This window comes from Rhinolophus ferrumequinum, chromosome 4 (assembly GCF_004115265.2).
Source record: "Rhinolophus ferrumequinum isolate MPI-CBG mRhiFer1 chromosome 4, mRhiFer1_v1.p, whole genome shotgun sequence".
Taxonomy (NCBI): Eukaryota; Metazoa; Chordata; class Mammalia; order Chiroptera; family Rhinolophidae; genus Rhinolophus; species Rhinolophus ferrumequinum.
Window position 1 is genome coordinate 72,464,961 of NC_046287.1, and position 22,149 is coordinate 72,487,109.

Consider the following 22,149-nt stretch of genomic DNA (forward strand, 5'->3'; position numbering starts at 1 on the left):
GTTTCTGAGTCTTTAATCCTGGTTAAATATTCTTGGATCAAAGGACTGTGTCTGACTCACTTTTATTCTTTGGTATTTAGTCCAGTACATGTTTGTCGAATAGACATAAACTTTGTTCCAGTAATAGCAGTGTAGTTTTAGTAGGCTAACCTTAAATTAAAAAAAAAAAAAAAATTTTGAAAAAGAAAGAGAGTCTAGGCATCACTGAGAACTGTTTCCTGAAATAATCTGTTTGAAATGCAGCCATGGTCAAAAAGGCCAATAAATATGCTGTATAACCTGGGAGGGGATGTTGAAAACAAAACCACAGATATTTGCACAGAATTAATGGTATGCTTAGCCTAGAATGAGTTAGATACAGCCTTTTTTGCTTCTACTATCTACTTGTTTTTCTGTTCCTACCTCTTTTTCTTCCCTCTACCCTATTTATTTCTTTTCTATCATCTCTCTTACCCCCATCCTGGCTTTAGTTGTAGGTTTGAAGGAAAATGCTGACTTCTGTCACAGGTGATGTCACCCACTCCGGTGGCTAACCTGTGACCTCTGTGTTCAAAATTTCCAAACGTTTTTCCAGCTCCGACCTCTCCCGTGAATTTCAGTATCTCCCTGCCAAACATAACTTCTTGATCATTCCACTGACACCTCAAATACAACACATCAAAAACTCACCACCCTCTCCTCCCCCAAACCGTGATTCATCCATTTCGCATACTGTAAATGCGACTGACATTCACTCACCTCACCATTCCAGCCAGAAGGTAGGCAGCCATGCTGAATCCTTCGCTTTCTCATGCCTCCACCGCTGTTCTGCCATGTTTTCACTTCCTACTATTTTTGTATTTCTTCCAACCCCTTCTTTTCTTTCTTCCTTCTTTCCTCCTTCCCTCCCTTTCTTTTTATCATTGACTTAATTCAGGATCTCAGTCGTCTCTTTTGTCTGAGACATTGCAGTCTTCTCCTAAACGGTTTCACAGTTTTCAGTCTTGCCTACATTCCCTTCCCAGAACCCTGCAAAAATTCATCATCCACCCTGAAACTGGAGTGATCCATCTAAACACAAATTTAATACTTTCACTCTACCACTTGTATCTACCCCGTGACTCTACGTATCCCACGGGGTGAAGGCCAGTCTCCCTAGTCTGGCAAAAATGACACTTGTCTGACTTTTTGACTTCCCACTTTATACTCTGGTAGTTCTTAATTATGTGTAGTTTCCCGTATGCACCATGCTATTATTTCTTTTTAGGTTCTTCTCCTTTCTCATCCAAATAATTCTATTTTTATTCATAGTGCCAACTACTTCTTGGTCTCCTTTGCTGGTTCCTTATTATCTCCTAAGCCTCTAAAGTAGGGGTGTCCAAACTTTTTTCAACATTTTTCACCAAGGGCCATATGCAGTAAAATACACAAACAGCCGGCCACTCACTCGAGGTGAAGTACGTATTGCCTCACCTGGTTTATTTAAGTAAACTAAATATATTTTTGGAATTTGCTGCGGGCCAATTAACAATGGATTGCGGACCGCAGTTGGCCCGCAGGCCGCAGTTTGGACACCCCTGCTCTAAAGCATTGGATTATCCTCGAGCTCAGTCTCTGGACCTCTCTCTTATTTGTCTACATTATGACTTTATTGTCTTATTGCTACAGCTTTCAAATTAATATCATTAGCTTGGTCATCTCTTCTAAACTCCAGACATATTTACAGCTACCTAGTTGCCTAATAGGCAACATATATGAAGACAAACGTCTGATTTCCCACCCACTCCCCCAATTCTCCTATTCCTAAAGTTTTCCTGTCTCAATAATGGCCATTTCATTTTTCCAGTTATCCAGGTCAAAAACCTGGGAGTCATCCTTGGCTACTCTTTTTCTCTCAGACCCCGTATTTAATCAATTAGCAAATTCTGTAATCCATACCTTTAGAATACCCAGTGTAAGCTCACGCCCCCTCCACTGCTTCCACCCTGGTCCAAGCCACCATCATCTCTTGCTTGAATATTTGCAGTACCTTTTCAACAGTATTCCTTGCTTTCTTACGTGTCCTCTTCTCTATATTTTCAACATAGTAGCCAGAGAGGTCCTTTCAAAAACAAGACAGATCATATTATTTTTCTCTTCAGAATTTTCCTATGATACCTGAATCCATTCAGAATAAAAACCTAGTTCCCTACTCTAGCCTAAAAGGCTACACATGGTGTGACCCGACACCCCCTCGCTGACCCGCTCTTCTCTTTAATGCAGTGTTGGCTTCCTTGCTGTTCCATCAACATGCTAAGCATGTTTCTGCTTAACACGCTGTGAAACCTGCTGTTTCCCCTTGACCTGGAACACTTTTCTCCTGCGCGACTGAGTCCCTCACATTTTTCCAATCTCTATGTCTCTGTTGAAGTACCACTTTATCTTAGAGGTTTTCTATGACCACTCTGTATAAGATGCAAAGCCCCACCCCAGCCTTACCTTTAACCTGTACCTTGCTGTATTTTCGTCCGTATATCATTCTGTAACACATTCCATATTCATTTTTTCTGCCATCCCTAGAATATGCGCTCTAAAATGGCATGAACTTCATCTGTTTTATTCACTAATCCATTGCCAGTACCTAGAGCAGTGTCTCATCCATAAAAGGTACTCAATAAATATTTGCTAAATGATTGAAAGTAGGAAAGAAGTTATGTGTACAGTTGCAACTTTGTGTTTATAGCTTTGGCAGGAAGTTGAAGTGACTTCTAGTTGCTTCCCATAGTTATGTGTGAGATGATGGGCTAAGAGTGATGAGGGAATTAGGTTGACTGAGGTTTGAGAGAGCAGAAAAGTTTTGAAATAGTTGTTGGATAGAGTGGAAAAATGAAATGATGCAGAACACAGAAGAAATAACACAGTATTAAGGGAGCAGTCGGGATTGATGACTGTGAATTTAGAGTTGTACCAGGCTTTTGGGGATGATTTTTCCACAAAAGATATTTACCGTATTTGATTCATATAACTGTATGAGACAGATACTGTTTATTACCATTTTACAGATGTAGCAATAGGCTGTGAACATTAGCTAATTATCCTAAAGCATTGAGCGCTAGTGTGTGGCACACCAAGTGCTAACATTTAAACCAAAGCCCTTTTGACCATCAATGCAGCACTCTTGTCGCTATACCATGCTCTAGCATGGAGTGTGGACACCAAAATAGGTGGGAGTGACCAGGACACCAACTGGAGCATGGAGGAAAAAATAGCAAAACTTCTATTTTATACATTATTCTTTGAATGTTTCTCTCTTTTTAAAGTTTCATGTATAAGGTACATAATATATTAGCAAATAGAACATATGTAAAGAGATAAGTATGCAAATATTGGCATTGTGGTCTTAAATGATTTTTAACTGATGAGACTACATGATCAAAAGATCTTGGGAGGCCATTGTTATGCAAAAAAGAGCCCTTGCTTGCTGGTTGAGAATGTTAGATTGTTTCATTAATAATATACAAGATCTTGGGCTAATTTTCTAATTGATGAGCAGTCAAAAACGCCTCACTTGTAAAATGAGGGTCCTGGACTTAAAGTGACAATAAAATGCTCACATGTGCTAAACATCTTTTCAAAAATAGGACTTAAAAAGTAGGAGAAGAGATAATATGAGAAAACAATGTTAATCTTGTCTCACACTATTGAGAGAATATAAAATGATCTGGAATACATGAATTAAAATTTACTGTTTTGATAGCAATATTGTTAAATTGATAGTAGTTTTTCAATTTGTAAGATTTTCTCCAGGTATAAAGGAACATAACCATACTAAATTATATTTAGAAAATGGAGACTAAGCAAAAAGAAAAAGGAAAAAAAACATCTCACCACACTAATTCAGACAGTTTACATTCTGAATTTCTTTCTAGTTAATTTTTTTCACATAATAGTCCATCATTGGCTTATTTTCATTTTTAATAACACCATAATATTCTCACTGAAATGTGTAAAAATTTACTCAGTCACATCCCAACTTGGATTTTTAGACTGCTCTCCAATTTTCATATTATAATAATGCTGTTAACATGTTTATACATAGAGCTTTACCCATAGTTTGGATTATTTCCTTAATATAAATTCCCAGAGGTAGAACTACTAGATCAAGAAAATGTAAGTCACTATCCAGGTTGTTTTCCAAAAGGATGGTAGCAATTTACATACAATGCTTCCAGTTTTATCAGACCCTTGTTATTATTAAGAAAACTGTTAACTGTTTCTTGCCAACTTTATAGGCAAGAAAATATTGTTTTCATTTGTGCATTGTAGATACTTTTGACGTTATATGTTTATTTTCGTCCTAAGTAAAAAACAACTAGCAAAAAGGAAATGCAGTTCTGTGAGTTTTCTGTTTGTTGTCAGATTCAGGTTTTTTCTTAATTTGTATATCCTTTTAAAATTATACTTTCCTTTGATCTGAAAACTGTATCGGAGCCCATATCTTGGTTCCTAATACCATTCTCCAGTAAAAAGAAGTAGGACTCCTTAGAGAACATGCTGATTTTAGAATTAGAGCAGGAAATATTCAAGATGAGCCAGGAGCATCTTATGGTGCCACAATGTGAGGAAGTTCAAACAGACTTTTAAAACTGTTTTTGTGATTATCATATTGGAATCTAAACAAATTTTCATTTTTCTCAAATAATTTTTTAATGGGGCCAAATTGGCAGTATAATAAGTAAAATTAATGATTAGTCTTTTGAGTACTAGAGAATTCAGAATTCTCTAGTAATAATCATCCCTAAGTTAAAACTCACTTAGATGTGAAAACATGCTTGATAGATTTGTTTCTATTTTTGTTACTAATAATACCCAATTGAAAAATTCATTCATTGAGCTAAATTTGTTTATTTTGCTATTCTATCTATCTATGTAACTCATATTTGGATAGAACTCTACAGTTTACAAAGCACTTTATATACTCAATTCCTCTTGAGTTTCACAAATATTTGAGGAAGTGAGTATTTTTAGTATTATTCCTTTTTCTAGATGCATAAACTAATAACCTGTGAGGTTACTAGACTTGCCCAGATTTCAAACTCTATTACCTCTCTGAATATATATACAGGGTATACTGTATACCGTTGATATTTTATTAATGCCTTTTTCTGGGAATAGTCGATCGTATGCTATCATTTCTTTGAAAATACTGATTAAAATTTAAATCTGTTCCACAGTTCCATCTCTCTTATGCAGAGAAAGAATTGCTGGAGAGAGAGCCAAGGGGAGAAGCCCATCAGGAAGTTCTTAGGCGAGCAGCCAAAGATCTTCCCATCTATACCAGGACCATGTCTGGAGGTAGACGTCGATAATGAGTGCTTTGGCATGATATCTTGTGGTGACTGTTAAGCATATATATGCTTAAGTATATATATATATATACTTGAAACTGTCACACACTCATTGAAAAATATTGTTATATCTTGGATTGCTACTAAATCTTTACTGCACAATTGCATAGACAGAATAGAAACATGAATAACACTGTGCCACAGAGATCTCAACCAAATCCCCTGTAACTTTACTTCTATTCTGCCTATTTAGTTGTGACTCAGTGAAGATCTTAGAACTGCAGAAATCTTGATTTGTATTTGTTAGCGTTCATTTTTAAAATTTAATTTATGGATCTTCCTGTTCGAATTTAAGGGAATAATATCTATAATGAACATAACTGATAACTTTACATACATTTGAAACAACAATTATACAAATTATGTAAAGCTTAATTTAGGTATCAGTACAATTCATCTTTAAAATTTATGGTAATTTTTTTAAACAAATACAACTCAAATAACAAATCTCTTTTACTTGGGTCAGGTTTTTAACAGCTGTTAATTTGACAGCTGTCTAAATAAACAGTTGTCTTAAAAACTAGCACTCATAGACTTTAGATCTCTGCTGTCCGTTTCAGTAGCCACTACCTATATGGCTGTTGAGCACTTAAAATGTGGCTAGGCCAAATTGAGATGTGCTTTAAGTATAAAATACACAGCTGATTTCAAAGACTTAGTATGAAAAAAAGAATGTAAAATATCTCATTACTATTTTCATATTATTTATGTTTGCTTCTAACTCACTTGAGAATCATAATTGAATCTAACTCAAAGTCTCACGCACAATTTTTTCCTGTTTGTTTCCACTATTTCTCAATGAGCGAGTGGTGATTTTCTGATTTAATATCATGCCACGGGTTCTATCCCACGAAGACAGAGAAGTGCTTATGTATAAGTTTGTGTATATCTGCCTTACATAAACCTTAACAGACATTGAGGAAATTTAAGCCCCTAAAAATAAATTACTGCACGAGTTGCCAAAACTAGTTAATGACAGTGACAGCACCAAATGCCAAACCCTAGTCTCCTCATTTCTAGTGCAGTACTTTTCTAGTATACCACTTGACACACAGAATTAAGAGAGCGGAGGAAGCCTAAGTCATACCAAAACAAATACGAATTTTTATTAGTAATAACTACACTTTGAATTTAACAGTCAGCTGCGTGTGCAGTTCATATAACGTTAAGACTGTCTCTTATTCCTTTCAGGTATTGTACACCTATCTCCTGAGATTAATTGATGATTCCCAATATTTGTGACAGTCTGGAATAGAGTCTGAATTTCCTAATATAATCTTTATTTTTATTTTCAGTGCAAAAATTCTGGATGCCTGCTAAAATCAGTATTAAGTGATTTGGAGGCATTGACTAAATTAAATTGCACAAAATATAATAAATAGATAATAATGCTGGTGTGATTGATCCCCTTCTGGAATATGTAGAATGGAAAGGTAGGCATGATTCAGAAGGGACATTCAGTGGAGCAGCCACAGTGGCACCAAGGCAGGAATGTAAGAGGGTCTTTCTTTCCCTCCCCACCCAGCCACATCCTTCTGTGAACCTTGTGTTCAACCGATAACTTCCTTCTTCCCCCAGGGAAAGTCTGTAGACTGAAGCAACTGAAAGGTTCTGTTGTTGTTCAACTACTTTATACTTTATAGAGTGTGGGTGGTAATATAATTTAGGATTTTACCATTCATTTTAAATCCACAATACTTCCTCCAAACCCTGGAGAAAAATACCAGCTGCCTGGGTTAAACTGACTGCTGTACACAGAGTACAAATTCAACCATATACAGAGTTGGCTGGTGGGGGTAGTGAGGCAGGGGTGTTAAGACTCTTATCTCACTTCTGTTTGTCCTGTGCTTTCTCCTAATCCACCTATCTTCTGCTTTCTTACAGGGCTCTCCAAACTTTATTATATTATTATTTATTTTTATTAATGAGGACTGTTGATGCTCTCTTGCCCTTGATATTTGCCTACAAAAAAATTTTGTAGTTTTTGACTAGGACAATTGTGTTTCCCCGAAAATAAGACCTAGCCGGACAATCAGCTCTAATGCATCTTTTGGAGCAAAAATTAATTTAAGACCTGGTATTATATTACACCAGTCTTATAGTAAAATAAGACCGAGTATTATACTATGTAAATGTATTTTATTTTACATTATATTATATTCTGTATTATATTATACCCAGTCTTATTATACTTATATTAATTTTTGCTCCAAAAGACGCATTAGAGCTGATTGTCCGGCTAAGTCTTATTTTCAGGGAAACACAGAATTAGAGGTGATATAATTAGTTTATCATTGTATGCAGATGTTGATAACATTCTCTTTTCAACATTTACCAAAACAGTTTTATATTATCTAAGTAATATATGAATAAATTCTCAAAAAATTCAAGCAAGACAGTTGAAATAAAATTCCTCTTGACTGTTAGGAGTTTTTAAATGATAATGAGATGGTTCATTTTTAATTACACTGGGATGACTTTAATTGAATGAAATATGGCATACAGAGTGTTTTTTTTTAATTAAAAGACTACATTTCTGTTTCTAAAAGATGATAAAAGCTTATTTCTACATTGTTTTGATTTCCTGTGAGTTACTGCCTACTTTGATTTGAAAGATTTGGGGATCAAATATATAGTGATGGAAGGAGAACTGACTTTGGGTGGTGAACACACAATGTGATATGTGATGGGTCGGCCGGTAAAGGAACGCATATGGTCAGGCAAGTTAAGAAAGTTTTTATTGTTAAGAGACAGGTTTATCAGGCTGAGCAAAAGATGGCTACAGCCCAGGCTGCATGTCTAAAGGAGACTTACAGCCCCAAAGGAAGGCCTGAGGAGGGTTTTATAGCGGCTGTGCTGACAGGGTTGCATTGTTTGAACAGAAAATGTTGACTGCCTGCAAACCAGTAACTGTTTTGTGGCATTTTCTGTTATTGCAAGTTTGGCTCTGTCTGCAGGTGCAGGCCAACAGATATTTTGTTGTTTTCTTGCAGACATGGCTTTATCTGTAAATCAAGGTCTCTGAGACCTAACATTCAGAGACCTAATATTAAGTCAAGGTCTCTAACATTCAGAGACCTAACAATATGTAGATGATTTGAAAGATGTTTTTCCCCAGTGTACTCTAAAGTAGAGATAATCACTCTAATGATATCTAATGAGATATCTGATGAGAATCTAGCACTGCCTACCAAACATCACCAGGAAATGTAACTTTAGTCAGTGCTATCCATTATATTACAGAGCTGCTAATCCCTTGTGGCTACTGAGCACTTAAAATGTGGCTGTAAGTGTAAAATACATAGCTGGTGTCAAAGGCCTGGTATGAAAAAAATATATAAAATATGTTGTTAATATTTTTATATTGATCATATCTTAAAATAATATTTTGGCTATATTAGATAAAATAATTATTAAAATTAATTCCCCCCCCCTTTTCTTTTTCAGTGTAGCTCCTAGAGAATTTAAAAGTTCACATGTGACTCACATTCGATTTCTCTGGCCAACACTGCCCTACACTTGAATACTTTGCATGAGCCAGTGAGACCTTATAGCATCAATGAAACTGCACCTGTGGGACTTTGTCCCTCAGGAGATGAGCAGCAAGGCTGTGCCATTCGTCTCTGCAATTCCTGGAAAGGAGAGTTGGGAGGGGATGATTAAGAACTTTTTTTCAGTATTGAAAACAACTCCATCTAGGCCTTGCTGTCTAAGAAAAAGCTCATGTTATTCTGAGTTTATAGCAAGTGCTTCCTTTTTCAGAGATTATAACATTAGCCAACATAACCTTGGTAATTATTTATTGCAAGTATTTTTTTCCAAATTTTAAATTCATTAGTTTGGTCATACTGATCCTACTGGGCTGCCCACTTAATAACTGCTTTCTTATAATTTTAGTAGCCTGCCTGCATCCTCTAAGATGCCTGTGGACTGAAATAGCCTTTTGAAACCAGTCATCCATAACTGTCTTTGGTTTAAGTATTAGAGAAGAAAGGATCAGGACTTCAATTACGATAATTAAAATGATCTATTGGAAGTACTTCTTCTAATACTCACTTCAAACCTTATATTTCCAACAGAGACAGTGTGAGATTGTTCCCAATTTAAGCAACGTATAGAGTTCATTCACAAATTTCTAAAATGTGGTTATAGCCTCACCTAGTCATCCTGGCAGGGTACAGGAAATAATTGATTTACTTGAGGGAGACATTGTGTTTAGTTCGGTAGAAATGGACATGTTTACACCCATCGTGAGCCTTACTATAACAACTGACAATTGAGGATGCCTTAGAAAAATTTCCCCAAAAGATCCTCTATTCTTGGGAAACCTTTCCAGGGAACTGAGGCTGTAGGCAAGTCATTCCATTTTGGTATTTAAACAGAGTCGAATATCTCAATTTTACCAAATTTAAATTCGGTATGCTTTTTAGAATTTAGATTTGGTTTGATGGTAAAAGCCATTTAAGTGCATGTTCAATTCACTGTTAAATCCAAAGCTAAGTGGAGCTTTCTGTTCCTAGCAATCCGTTATTGTGACAGATGCCAACTTATAAAACCAGACCGCTGCCATCACTGTTCCGTCTGCGATAAGTAAGAAAATTTTTTACTTCCAAAATGTCTACATGCTCGTGGTCTTTTTACTTAATTGGTTTCTTTTCTCACTGTTTTCTAGATTACTTTCTTTTCTCCTTATTCATGCTTCACAGATCTTTATTTAGGAAATATAAGTGGAACAATCACTTCCATTAATACGAGTGTTGCTTAGGGTCACAATCAGTTGTCCCTTCCCCCGCCCCATTCTTGCTGACACGAAGGAAGTGCGTGATATTTAGCAGCTCAGACTTGCCTAGTTCGATTTACTAAGTACTTCTTCTGTGACGCTTTCCCATTTTTATAAAGATAATTCAACTGACTTCATGAAAGTCAGATGTTATCATATACTTAGTATAACCACTTGGCTTAAGGATTGACATTAAAGGAAAAGTTTTATCCAGACTTTCAGTAAATCTGTTCACATTTCACATTTTGTACTTTCTTTAGCATAAAATAGTTCTGTATTAACATATCACATTGTTTTTAGAAAATGAATTATTTGATTTGCATGTTAAAGCAGTGTAGGTTGAATTTAAAGTTCTATTATTGTATCATAACTGGAATTGGTTATAGTGTTTATTTTTAGATGAGGACTTTTGCTTTTATTCAATTTTCAGATAAGTAAATAATTTTGCAGTATTTTACTTGCCACAACTCTTTTGAAATAAAATTCATATTTCTTTTTTTATAATTTAATGTGATTACATTTTTATGAGGTGTTTTGAATTTCGTGTGTGTATGTTTTCTTTTTAGATGTATTTTGAAGATGGATCATCATTGCCCATGGTGAGTATGCCTCTGTACTTAGACAAGTTTTTGTCCCTTACACCTGAAAAAAATGGATTTATCTCTTTAAATCTTTTTATAAATGAAATCTTGCCTTAGCTGATCTAGGAGGTACTTTCAGATTTAATTGCTGGTATTTGCTTATGTAGCTCAAAAGAACCTAAAGGATAATTTCTATGAAATAATTATAAAACCAGTAGCTTAACAACTAAAAGTTAATTTATCATATTTGCTTAGAACAAATGGTGTTCTTTATATGCACATGCAGAAATATAGAGATTCTAAAATAAACTCCAGAAATTATACCAAAATGTACATATAAATCATACATAATACCTCACTGAAGTTCGTAATAATTGATTCATCTAAAGTTTTAACAATTTGTTTTACATAAAACTTGGCATTAAGGAGTAGAATAGCAAATATGCAAATACACACATATGTTTAAACAAGAGTTTCCAGTTAAAATTTACTACTATTTAAAAAAATATATTTCTAAGTCATGAAATTAGGGGAGTTAATAGATGATTATTTATAAAATCTAATTAACTAATGAAGATTGATTTTTTTCTACTATTCCCTATAATTTTTTATCCCAGTGTGGACATACCTTTGTCAATCATACTGAGGTTGCCAGCTAGGTTGGATTTGGATATTAAGCATGATTATTCCACAAGCTTTATCTTCTTTCACAGGTGGCATTTGAGAAAGGTTGACGTGCCCACAAATCTACACTAGGTATAAGTTGAAACCTATACATAGAAGGAATGGTTATCTTAGCTGCAGGAAACAATAGGGGAATGTCAGGTTTACAATATTCTATATCCTTCTCTAAGATACCCCTTCCTTCTCTCCGCCTAGATTTTCTTCTTTAGCAAGTTATGGCTCTTTAACTCCTATGAGAACAATGTTCTTTTCAAACAAAGATCTCAATAAAGATCTCAAAGATCTCCCTTTGTATTAATTTTCATTGTATTCATTCTTTTGCTTTCCTTATTCTTTCATTCATTTTGTTTTCATTCTCAGCAAGTAATTGTCCCCCCATATCTTCCATTATAAATCATCTTAATCCCCCTTAATTCCTCTGTTGACCTTCCAGCTGCAGATGCTGTCAGTGCCCCATCCATATCCCCTTGACCTACCTGTGAGTTCACTGCACCTGCAGTAGATGGTTCCCTTGCCTGTTGACAGCTCCCCACCTGTTTCTTTGCTTCTCTATCTGAGAGTGTTCTTTCCCTGGGGAGGTTTGTTCAGCTCCTAAGCCTGGCAGTTCAGAAGGGCCAGCGTATTAATGCTTCAAGAAGCCACCCTCAACCAGTGAGGGACTCGTTAAGAACACAAGCTTTTTTGGATTTTCTCCCCTCCTTGTTTTGAATAAACTATATATAAGTTCTTTTCTCAGGGTCTGCTTTGGGGGAGCCCATACTAAGACACCCTTCTTTCTGGATAATGGTGTATTCTAGATACAATTTAGCAGAATGGTAAAGAAATCAGGTTACTAGAGTTGACCTGATTTTTCTAACTTAAAGTTATCAGGGATTGTGATGATAAGGAATGGAAAAGTGGAAACAATCAAGATTAATCCCAAACTAGTACACACCTATAAAGCTTGCCATCCATCGCCTTTGCTATACTCACAGGATTACAAAAGTAGAAAATAATAATTTACTATGCTAGCATTCTTTCTAAACCTGCAATTAATTTGGCTTTGTAAGAAACTTACAGCACAATTTGACAATCTTTCAAATTTTGACAGACCTTATCAAATAAGTGAAGGGGAACAGCTCTAAGACTCGAGCGTTTTTAAAAGTGGGTTCAGATTGCATACCTGTATACTTACCTGTCATCACTCTCACCCTTAAGTGGCGATGTGGAAGAAGTTGAATGACCTGACTAATACCTTTCAACTTCTCTGAAATTGTTCCTCTCCAGTGTTGCCTCCCCTGCTGCCGCCACTCTCCCAGCCACCATCTCAGCTCCCGACGCTCCCTTACAGGAAGCAGTAGTCGGGTCAATGTGTGAAGGGTTTGCTTGCGAGGGCCTAATATTCACCTGCTGCCAGATGAATGGAGCAGCCATCTTATTTATTTTGAAATTTCAAATTAAAATTTGAGATAAAGTTTGTAGATTACACACAGTGTGGTTCTAAATTCAAAAGTGAAAAAAGAAAAGGTACCAGTATTATTTCTAGTCCACAATAAAAATAAATATTAATATTAAATTTAAATATTAAATGAATATTATTATATTTACTTACGTGTGAAATACATATCAAACTCTAAAATACCTGGTCTTTATTTACTGACTTTCTCCTGTGTTTCCTGGCTCTGATGTGGCAAATTACATCATGCTCTTAAGTAGAAGTTAAAGTAACCTAAATTAGATGTTAGAAAATCTATGATTAATATCATTTTACTTTCTATAAAAATGCTACTTATCATTTAATATAAAAGCTGCTGCTTGCATTTCGGTAGGAAGAGAAACAGTCTTTCCTACGCCTTCTCATTTTCCCCTCGTCCATAAAAGAGTCATTGTACTCATTCACTTTGTCCAGCCTCACAGTACCCCAGCCTTTGTCTACCCATCCTCCCCTCTTGAAACCAACACTAGTTAGCTAAGGGAATATCCTGTGTCCTTTGAGAAAAAAAAAAAACAAACAAAAAAAACAGCTAGAGTAGGCTTTACGGGACTTTTGCAATATTATTTCTTGACATTATTTCATTCAGATGTCATAAAAGACAATCTCAGTAATTGGTTTGCACTCACCCTGGAATCTCTGACAAATACATTTGTTTTCATACAATGTGCACCCACAATTTTGGGCTTCTTTATGAATTTACTTGTTATATACTATTTAAGTTCTAAAATTATTAAATCTAATACTATTATTCCCTTTGCCTTATTTGACTATTATTTGAGGTAGAAAATACAAATATTTATCTTTCTTTTTCCTCCTAAATTTCCAGTTTATTCATAAAGCAAGTAAATGTTTGCCTTTAAAACTTTTTAAATTTTTAAACTTTTCTATTATGGTAAAAACATATAAATGAGATCTACCCTCTTAACAACATTTTAAGTGTACAAAATAGTATTTGTCGAATCCACAGATATGAAACTCAGGAAAACAGATGGCTGACCGTATGTTTATTGAAAACAATCCAAGTATACATATTAAAAAAAAAATGAAATCTTACCACTTGTGACAACATAGATTGACTTAGATACAGCAGGGGTGTCCAAACTTTTTTCAACGTTTTTCACCAAGGGCCAAATACGGTAAAATACACAAACAGCCGGGCCACTCACTCGAGGTGAAGTACGTATTGCCTCACCTGGTTTATTTAAGTAAACTAAATATATTTTTGGAATTTGCTGCAGGCCAATAAAAAACGGATTGCAGGCCGCAGTTGGCCCGCGGGCCGTAGTTTGGACACCCCTGACCTAGAAGGTATTATGCTAAGTCAGAAAAAGACAAATACCATGATCTCACTCGTATGTGGAATCTGAAGGACAGAATAAATGAACACACAAACAGAAACAAACTCATAGATACAGAGAACAAACTGATGGTTGCCAGATGGGAGGGAGGTTGGGGAGGGCTGGATGAGAAAAGGTGAAGGGGTTAAGAAGTACAAATTGGTAGTTACAGAATAGTCACAGGGATGTAAAGTACAGCATAGGGAATATAGTCAATAATATTGTAATATCTATGTATAGTGGCAGATGGGTACTAGACTAGTAACTTCATAAATTATATAAATGTCTAACCACTATGCTGTACACCTGAGACTAATATAAAATAATATTGAATGTTAACTGTAATTAAAAATAAAATACTAAAAAAAGTAATATAACAAAGAAATATAATTTTCCTCCAGGAAATTGGCAAATAAAGACAAAAGAGGCAGAGACAGAGCTTAGAACTGGCTTATCCAATCAGCAAATCAAGAATTAGAAATAGATTCTCACTGGTTTGCATTAACATAATTTAAACATGATCTGACTGATATTAACTCGAATCATTATGGCCAAGAAGTCCTGAATTCTACTAAATGTATGTGGTGGGGTGATCTAGTATTTTTAAAGAAATTTATTCTCTAAAAGATTCAGAAAGAAAAATAAATAAGAAGAGGAGAAAGGTTACAAGCAAAAAACAAACAAACAAACAAAAAAACAAACGTAAGTGGACCTGTGCAGTTCAAACCTGTGTCGACTGCACAGTTATATAAGTTCATGATTGAGTAAAGCAATATTATATAACATATTTTAAAAATCTTAACACAGAAATTCCTTTTTAGTAAAATTGGTTTTTGATGTTTGTATATGTAAAGAAATCTTATGAATTACAGTGAAGGAAATGCCAATACATATCAAATGATAGGAAACAAAACACTGGGTTAAGGTTGAGCTTATGTATACCTGGGTTGAAAATGTAAAACTAATGGAAATGTTGTTTTTGTTTTGTTAACAGGGTGAACAACTGTGTCGGATTTTCAAATTATAAATTTTTCCTCCTTTTCTTGGCTTATTCTCTGCTGTACTGCCTTTTTATTGCTGCTACAGACTTACAGTATTTTATCAAATTTTGGACAGTAAGTCATTACCTTGGTGAACTATTTTAGTATACAAAAATATATAACATAGATTTTCTTTTGTGAACTATTTCAGTCACTAATTTTATAGAATAGAGCTCATTTAGATATAGTCAGTCCTCATTATTTGCAGATTCTGTATCTGTGAATTCACCAACTTGTTAAAATTTATCTGTCACCCCCCAAATCAGTACTCTCAGAGCTTTCGTGGTCATTTGCAGAACATGCACAGACTGGCTAAAAGTTTGAGTTGCCCCATGTGCACACTCCCAGTTGAGATCAAACAAGGCTACGCTTTGCCTTTTGTTTCAACTCTTTGTACTGTTAAACAAGTGTGCTTTTCAGTCTATTTAATGCCATGTTTTTTTGCATTTCTGTGCTTTTCATTGGTGATTTCACTGTTTAGTACGGTCTTCAAGCATAGTGCTGAAGTACTGTCTGGTGTTTCTGAGCAAAAGAAGACTGTGATGTGCTTTATGGAGAATACATGTGTTAGATAAGCTTCCTGCAGGCATGTTGTAGCGATGTTGGGCACGAGTTCTCTGTTAGTGAATCAACAATACATATTAAATAAGGTGTCTTTAAGCAGAAACACACAGAACACAAGGTTACATATTGATCATTTGACAAAAATGCTGTGACCAGAAGCTCACAGGAACCTAACCCTGTATTTTCCCTAGCAGAAATGGTTCAGTATTCACAAATTCAGTGTTCAGTGGCAACTTTACAGAACACAACCACTGCCAATAACAAGAATGAACTGTATAAGAATTTATTTTTAGTATTTAAAAATAGAAGTGTTTTCTTGATGTGTAAAAAGATTATTTTTTAAACTATTATGTCTATTTAATGTCCCAAATTTTTATTAAGCATGGCTTGATTAGGCTTTAGATAGCTTTTTAGATAGCTCATTTTTTTCTGCACTATTTATTTTAAACGCGAGCAAAACAAATTGAGTATTTTAAATATCCAAAGATACTCCTATGAATACCAAATGATAGTAAAAAACAGTTACTATCTGCTAGGATTGCTTTATTATTTTCATACAATTATTCATTACTATGGTAAGACTTTCTGAATTGCTAGATCGTTTATGTGAGATTTGAACCACATTCAAAACTAAAGATTTATTGAATGCCTACCCTGTGCCAGGTACATTGTAAGCACTAGGAATACACAGGTACATGGATATGCTCCTAGCATTCACGTGTACTTCCGTTGTCCAGCTTGAAGAATGATCCCTAATGAATGTCTGAGAGGATGGCACCCCACTGTTCCTCATTCCTGTGGATGGTTTTAGTTCCAATCAGAAATATGTTTGTAAAGGAATGACCAGAGTTTTCACTGTGAGGACTCTGCTGTCAAAAGCTATCAGTGAAATCTTGTGACCTGTGTCAATCTGATAGGTATGACAGGGTACTGAAACAGTATGCTCGTCTATCAGAAGGGGAAGCCTCTTAACCACTCTGGTCCTTCCTTAAGTGTCCATAGCCCTAAGCCTGCATTCTAGAGCAAGTCCAGGTCTCTTCGGACAATACATATAATGAGAGTCAAACTAGTTTTGCTTTTAGTTGGCCTATTTTATCTCATGGATATTGTAAGATTTATTTTAGACAGATGTTATGCTCCAGCGTTGATCTTTTTTGTGTTGCTATTATTTAAAATAGCTTGAATCATTATTGTGGATGTGTTGTTTTATGTGTTCTTGTACTTGTGCTGGTGTTTGTAGTAATGTAAAACATCAATAAGTATAGTAGCTAAATTGTGCCAATTAACATTTATTTTCTGGCATTGTAATAAAACTATTTAAATATTTATAAATCTGTATTATGTTAAAACATATTCAGGTAGTAACTTCAGAAGTATATTTTATACTTTCTTTAATCTTGCTTTCTACTGGTATAGTTTACACACATACTACCATACTGCCATAATTTTTCTATCATTTGGTTATGCAAAACAAAATAAATATCCCAAATTTAAATATTTTTTCCATATATATTCATACTCCAGTAAACATATATTTTAATATGATGCTATATGTTTTTTCTCAAAGTTTTTACATAAAGCCATGTACCTTTCTCCATATCTAAATTTAAGAAACATTTTAAGCAAAAAAAGAAATCTTAGTAGGGGAATACTTAATCCCTTTGACAAAACATGTTATTTTTTTCCTTTCTTTATAGAATGGTCTACCTGATACTCAAGCCAAGTTCCATATTATGTTTTTATTCTTTGCTGCAGCTATGTTTTCTGTCAGCTTGTCTTCTCTGTTTGGCTATCATTGTTGGCTAGTCAGCAAAAATAAATCTACATTAGGTGAGTATCCAATTGTTGTAGTTAACAGAACTTTAAATACATAAATAGTTACTCATCAAAAATTGCCATATTATTAAATGACAATCTGTCCTGAAGTGGTAAAAAGCATTCTTATTTCCCATGTTGTTTTGTGGTATGTGACTTAGACATAAATAAATTCACTCATTCCATATATTTATTGACTGTCCATTGTATGTGAAGCATTTTGTATATTCAGTGGTGATTAAAGGACAAAACAGCCTAGTGAGGGGCACAGAAAATCAGGGATCAAATGTAACAGTAATTACAAAACACAATTTAAAAGAGCTTTAACAGAAACAAACAGGATGCTGAGGTATGAATCAAAGGCTGGAGATGGTAGAAGGGAACTTACTTAGATAGAGTGATCAGGGAATAGCTCACCAAAATAAAACATATTTAACCTAAGATGTCAGTCATAGAAAGAGCCAGAACATCTCAGGCAGATGATCTTACATATAGAAAACCTTAAAGAATCCACAATAAAAGCAATTAGAGCTAATAAATAACATCTACAAAGTTTCGTGACACAAGATCAATATGCAAAAAATCAGTTGTATTTCTATTCACCAGCAAGGAACCCTCCAAGAAGAAAATTAAGAAAACAATTCCAATTACAAAAGTATCCAGAATAGTAAAATACCTAACAATAAATTTAACCAAGGCAGAGCAACACTAGTATAGTGAAGCTATAAAACATTGCTGAAAGACATTAAAGAAGAACTGAGTAAATGGTGAGACTTCCCATGTTCATGGATTAAAAACTTAATATTGTTAAGATAGCAATACTAATACCCAAAGTGATTTTTAGATTCAATACAACTCCTATTATAATTTCAATGGCCTTGTTTTGCAGAAATAGATAAGCTGATCCTCAAATTCATATGGAATTCCAAGGGCCCCAAATAGCAAAAACAATATCCATTAAAAAAATTTTTTTAATTCTTACTCTTTTCAAAACTTACTACAAATCTATAGTGATCAAAACAGTGTCGTACTGGCATAAGAATAAAGATATGGACCAATTGAGAGTCCAGAACTAAACTTAAACATCTTTGGCCATTTTATTTTCGATAAGAGTACTAAGACCATTCAACGGGGAAAGAATAGCATCTTTAACAAGTGGTATTGGGACAACTGGATATATACATGTAAAAGAATGAGATTGAACTCCTACCTCATATAATATACAAAAATGAACTCAAAATGGTTCAATGACCTAAATGGAAGAGCTAAAATTATAACAGTCTTAGAAGAAAACATAAGGATAAATCTTCAGGATCTCAGAAAAGGCAATTAATTCTTAGATACAACACCAAAAGCATGAGCAACAAAAGACAATAAATTGGGCACTATCAAAATTTAAAAATTTGTGTGTCAAAGGACATTATCGAAAAAGTAAAAAGATAGCCTACAGAATGAGAGTAATATTTGTAAATCACATACCTGATAAGGGCCTAGTATCCATATATATAAGTAACTCTTACAACTCAACGACAAAAAGACAAACAGTCCAATTTAAAACTTGGCAAAGGATTTGACTAGACATTTAAATAAACATTTCTCTAAAGAAAATATACAAATGGCCAACAAGCACATAAAAACATGCTCAATAGCATTGTCATTAGGGAAATACAAATCAAAACCATGGTGAGGTACCACTTCATACCCACTAGGATGGCTGTAAAAAAAAAAAGCAAAAAACAGAAAACAAATGTTGAGGATGTGGAGAAATTGAAACCTTCACACATTGCTGGTGGGAATATAAAATGGTGCAGCCACTGTGAAAACAGTTTGGCAGTTCTTCAAAAAGTTAAATATAGAATTCCCATATGACCCAGCAATTCTGCTCTTAAGTACGTACCCAAAAGAATTGAAAGCAGTAACTCAACAGATGTACATCAACGTTCACAGCAGTACTATTCTTAATAGTCAAAAGTTGAAAACAACCCAAATGCCCATCAAAGGATGAACGGATAGAGAAAATGTGGTATATCTATACAATAGAATATTATTTAGCCATAAAAAGGAATGAAGTAACGAAACATGTTATATCATGTGACTGTTTAATGAGTTTATAGGGTTTCTTTGGGGGTCATGAAAATATTTTGGAACTTGATATAGGTGGTAGTTGCACAAAATTGTGAATGTGCTAAATGCCACTGAATTGTTCATTTTAAAGTGGCTAATTTTGTGTTCTGTGAATTTCACCTCATATTTTTAAAAAACCCTATAAGAGCTAGAAATGTTTGAGACACTATCCACATGGCTGGAGCACAGAAAGCTAAAGAACAAAAAATACACCATGAAGTTTAACAAGTAAGCGGGACTCACTCTGTTAAGTAGAGTCTTCTAGACTAAAGTTAAGAGTTTGGGAATATAACCAGAACTTATAAATCCTTATGCTCTCAAAGGATACTTCAAACTGTGAGATTCCATTATTGTCAGTGAAGATTAATAATAGTATATAGTCAGTGAATGTTAATTTTTAATATTCAGCTAAAATCTTATTACAGCAGATACTATTAGGGTGAAAATTGGTATAATAAAGGAATTTCTAAATAAAGTGTCTTATTTCAAATTATATGTTGGACAATTAAATTATAATTCATCAAAAATAAATGAAGTGTTTCTAGAAACTTTTAAATTCTAGAACTTCTAGATTGCACATGTAATACTCTGGACAATATGGTCCTCTAATTATAAATATGTTTTATATAAAGTTATGTAACCTAGGGTGACAAATGCTGAGGATCTTGCAAATTGCCACATTTTTCATAGTACCTTTAATGGACTAGTTAGAGTTGTTTGTTTTTGTTTTTATAATGGACAAAACTCATTATACTTCTATGTTTATTCATATTCCACATATAAAATTTTAGATTTTTGCATCTCAGCATGGTGTAAGAGGAAAATGCAGCATTCTGAAGGAACTTCCATTCTGACATGTATTTGTTGGGTGATGTTGGGCACGTCCCACAGCCTCTCTGAACCTCGGCTTCCTCACGCAGAGTGGGCATAACATACAGTGTGCGGGGCTGCAGCACTGCATCCTGGTTTGGACACACCAGCTGTAAAGTCCATTTATTGGTTAGCTTGGAAAAAGTATGATTGATGAGATAAAATTTTAATGAAATTGGAAAATGGGACTTATTGACTGTAAAAAGCAGGTTGTAGAATGTATGTATAGTCTCATTGTGGTTAAAAAACTATATAGATTTGTATATATCTATATCCATCATCCATCAATCCATCCACCCATCTATCAAAAGCTAGAAGATGTAAAGTTTTTGCCTGTTTATAGTTTCTAACTTTTTACAATGCACATGTGCTGCTATTATAATTAAAAAGCTACTTAAAAATTAAAATAAATGTAATTGTATTTTATGATTATTTTAAAACAAAATAAACAATCTATATTGCAGAGCTGTTGGTAGGCACATAAGTACTCACAGGGGGCTAGCCACTGATTTTCAAGTTCCTTTGTTTAATTCAATCACTGCTAAATATAGGGGTTACTAGCTGATACATACTTTACTCATGTGATTGCTCTATTATCTTTTATAGAGGCATTTAGAAGTCCAGTATTTCGACACGGAACAGATAAGAATGGATTCAGCTTGGGTTTCAGTAAAAACATGCGACAAGTTTTTGGTGATGAGAAGAAGTACTGGTTGCTACCCATTTTTTCAAGGTACTTTGTTGTGAAAATTTTCAGGTTTTAAAGGAATGAAAGTAATCCAATAAAAGAACTCTATAATTCTGCATAGGAACTCCTCTTTTTAAAAGTATGATTTTACGACTCATGATTACATCAATGTGGAAATCCATTATCTCATCTCCCTAAACATATTGTATTGAAACCAGTGTGTGAGTCACATGTTTTGTCCATAGTATAATTATGTCCTGCTCGCAGACATCAGCACTCTAACAGAGTGTCACTCTGTTGTCTTTTTTAATCGCTCAATTGTACGTTTTGATTTTAATTATAGTCTAGGTGATGGCTGCTCCTTTCCAACTTGCCTTGTTAACCAGGATCCTGAACAACCATCTACTCCTGCAGGACTGAATTCAACATCTAAAAAGTAATTCCATTTTTTTCCTTCTGTTTTACTTTCGAATAACATATTTTATCCTCATGTATCCTTTGGTTATATGTTTCTTTGAAAAAAAAATTTCAAGAACGTAAGATAATTTACTGCAATGGTTCCCACTTAGAATGAGGAAAGAAGGAAAGTATAACTGGGGATGGGTCCATAGGGAGCTTCAATTATACTTGTAGAATTCCGTTATTAATCTGGGTGATAGGTAAACAGGTGTTAATTCACTATACATTTTGGTTGATTGAAATATATTATGGTTTCTTAAAATGTAGTGCTTCAAAGAAAAAATATATATGAGTCCATGTTAGCTCTCCTCGTGATCAGATGAGCAAACAATGTCAGCTTTCCCTTTGACTCTCTAGGTCCTTCCTC

The 22,149-nt window shown here is 34.5% G+C and overlaps 1 protein-coding gene across 1 annotated transcript in view; it reads left to right on the forward strand.

Annotated features, from left to right (window-relative positions):
- ZDHHC2 (zinc finger DHHC-type palmitoyltransferase 2) overlaps window positions 1–22,149 on the forward strand; it is a 59,365-nt gene that overhangs the window by 23,497 nt on the left and 13,719 nt on the right. The window contains exons 5-11 of the mRNA XM_033104452.1: window positions 5,193–5,313; window positions 9,887–9,956; window positions 10,713–10,745; window positions 15,217–15,337; window positions 17,524–17,656; window positions 21,242–21,368; window positions 21,667–21,759. Coding sequence (XP_032960343.1) covers window positions 5,193–5,313; window positions 9,887–9,956; window positions 10,713–10,745; window positions 15,217–15,337; window positions 17,524–17,656; window positions 21,242–21,368; window positions 21,667–21,759 — 698 coding nt within the window. The remainder of the gene's footprint in view (window positions 1–5,192; window positions 5,314–9,886; window positions 9,957–10,712; window positions 10,746–15,216; window positions 15,338–17,523; window positions 17,657–21,241; window positions 21,369–21,666; window positions 21,760–22,149) is intronic.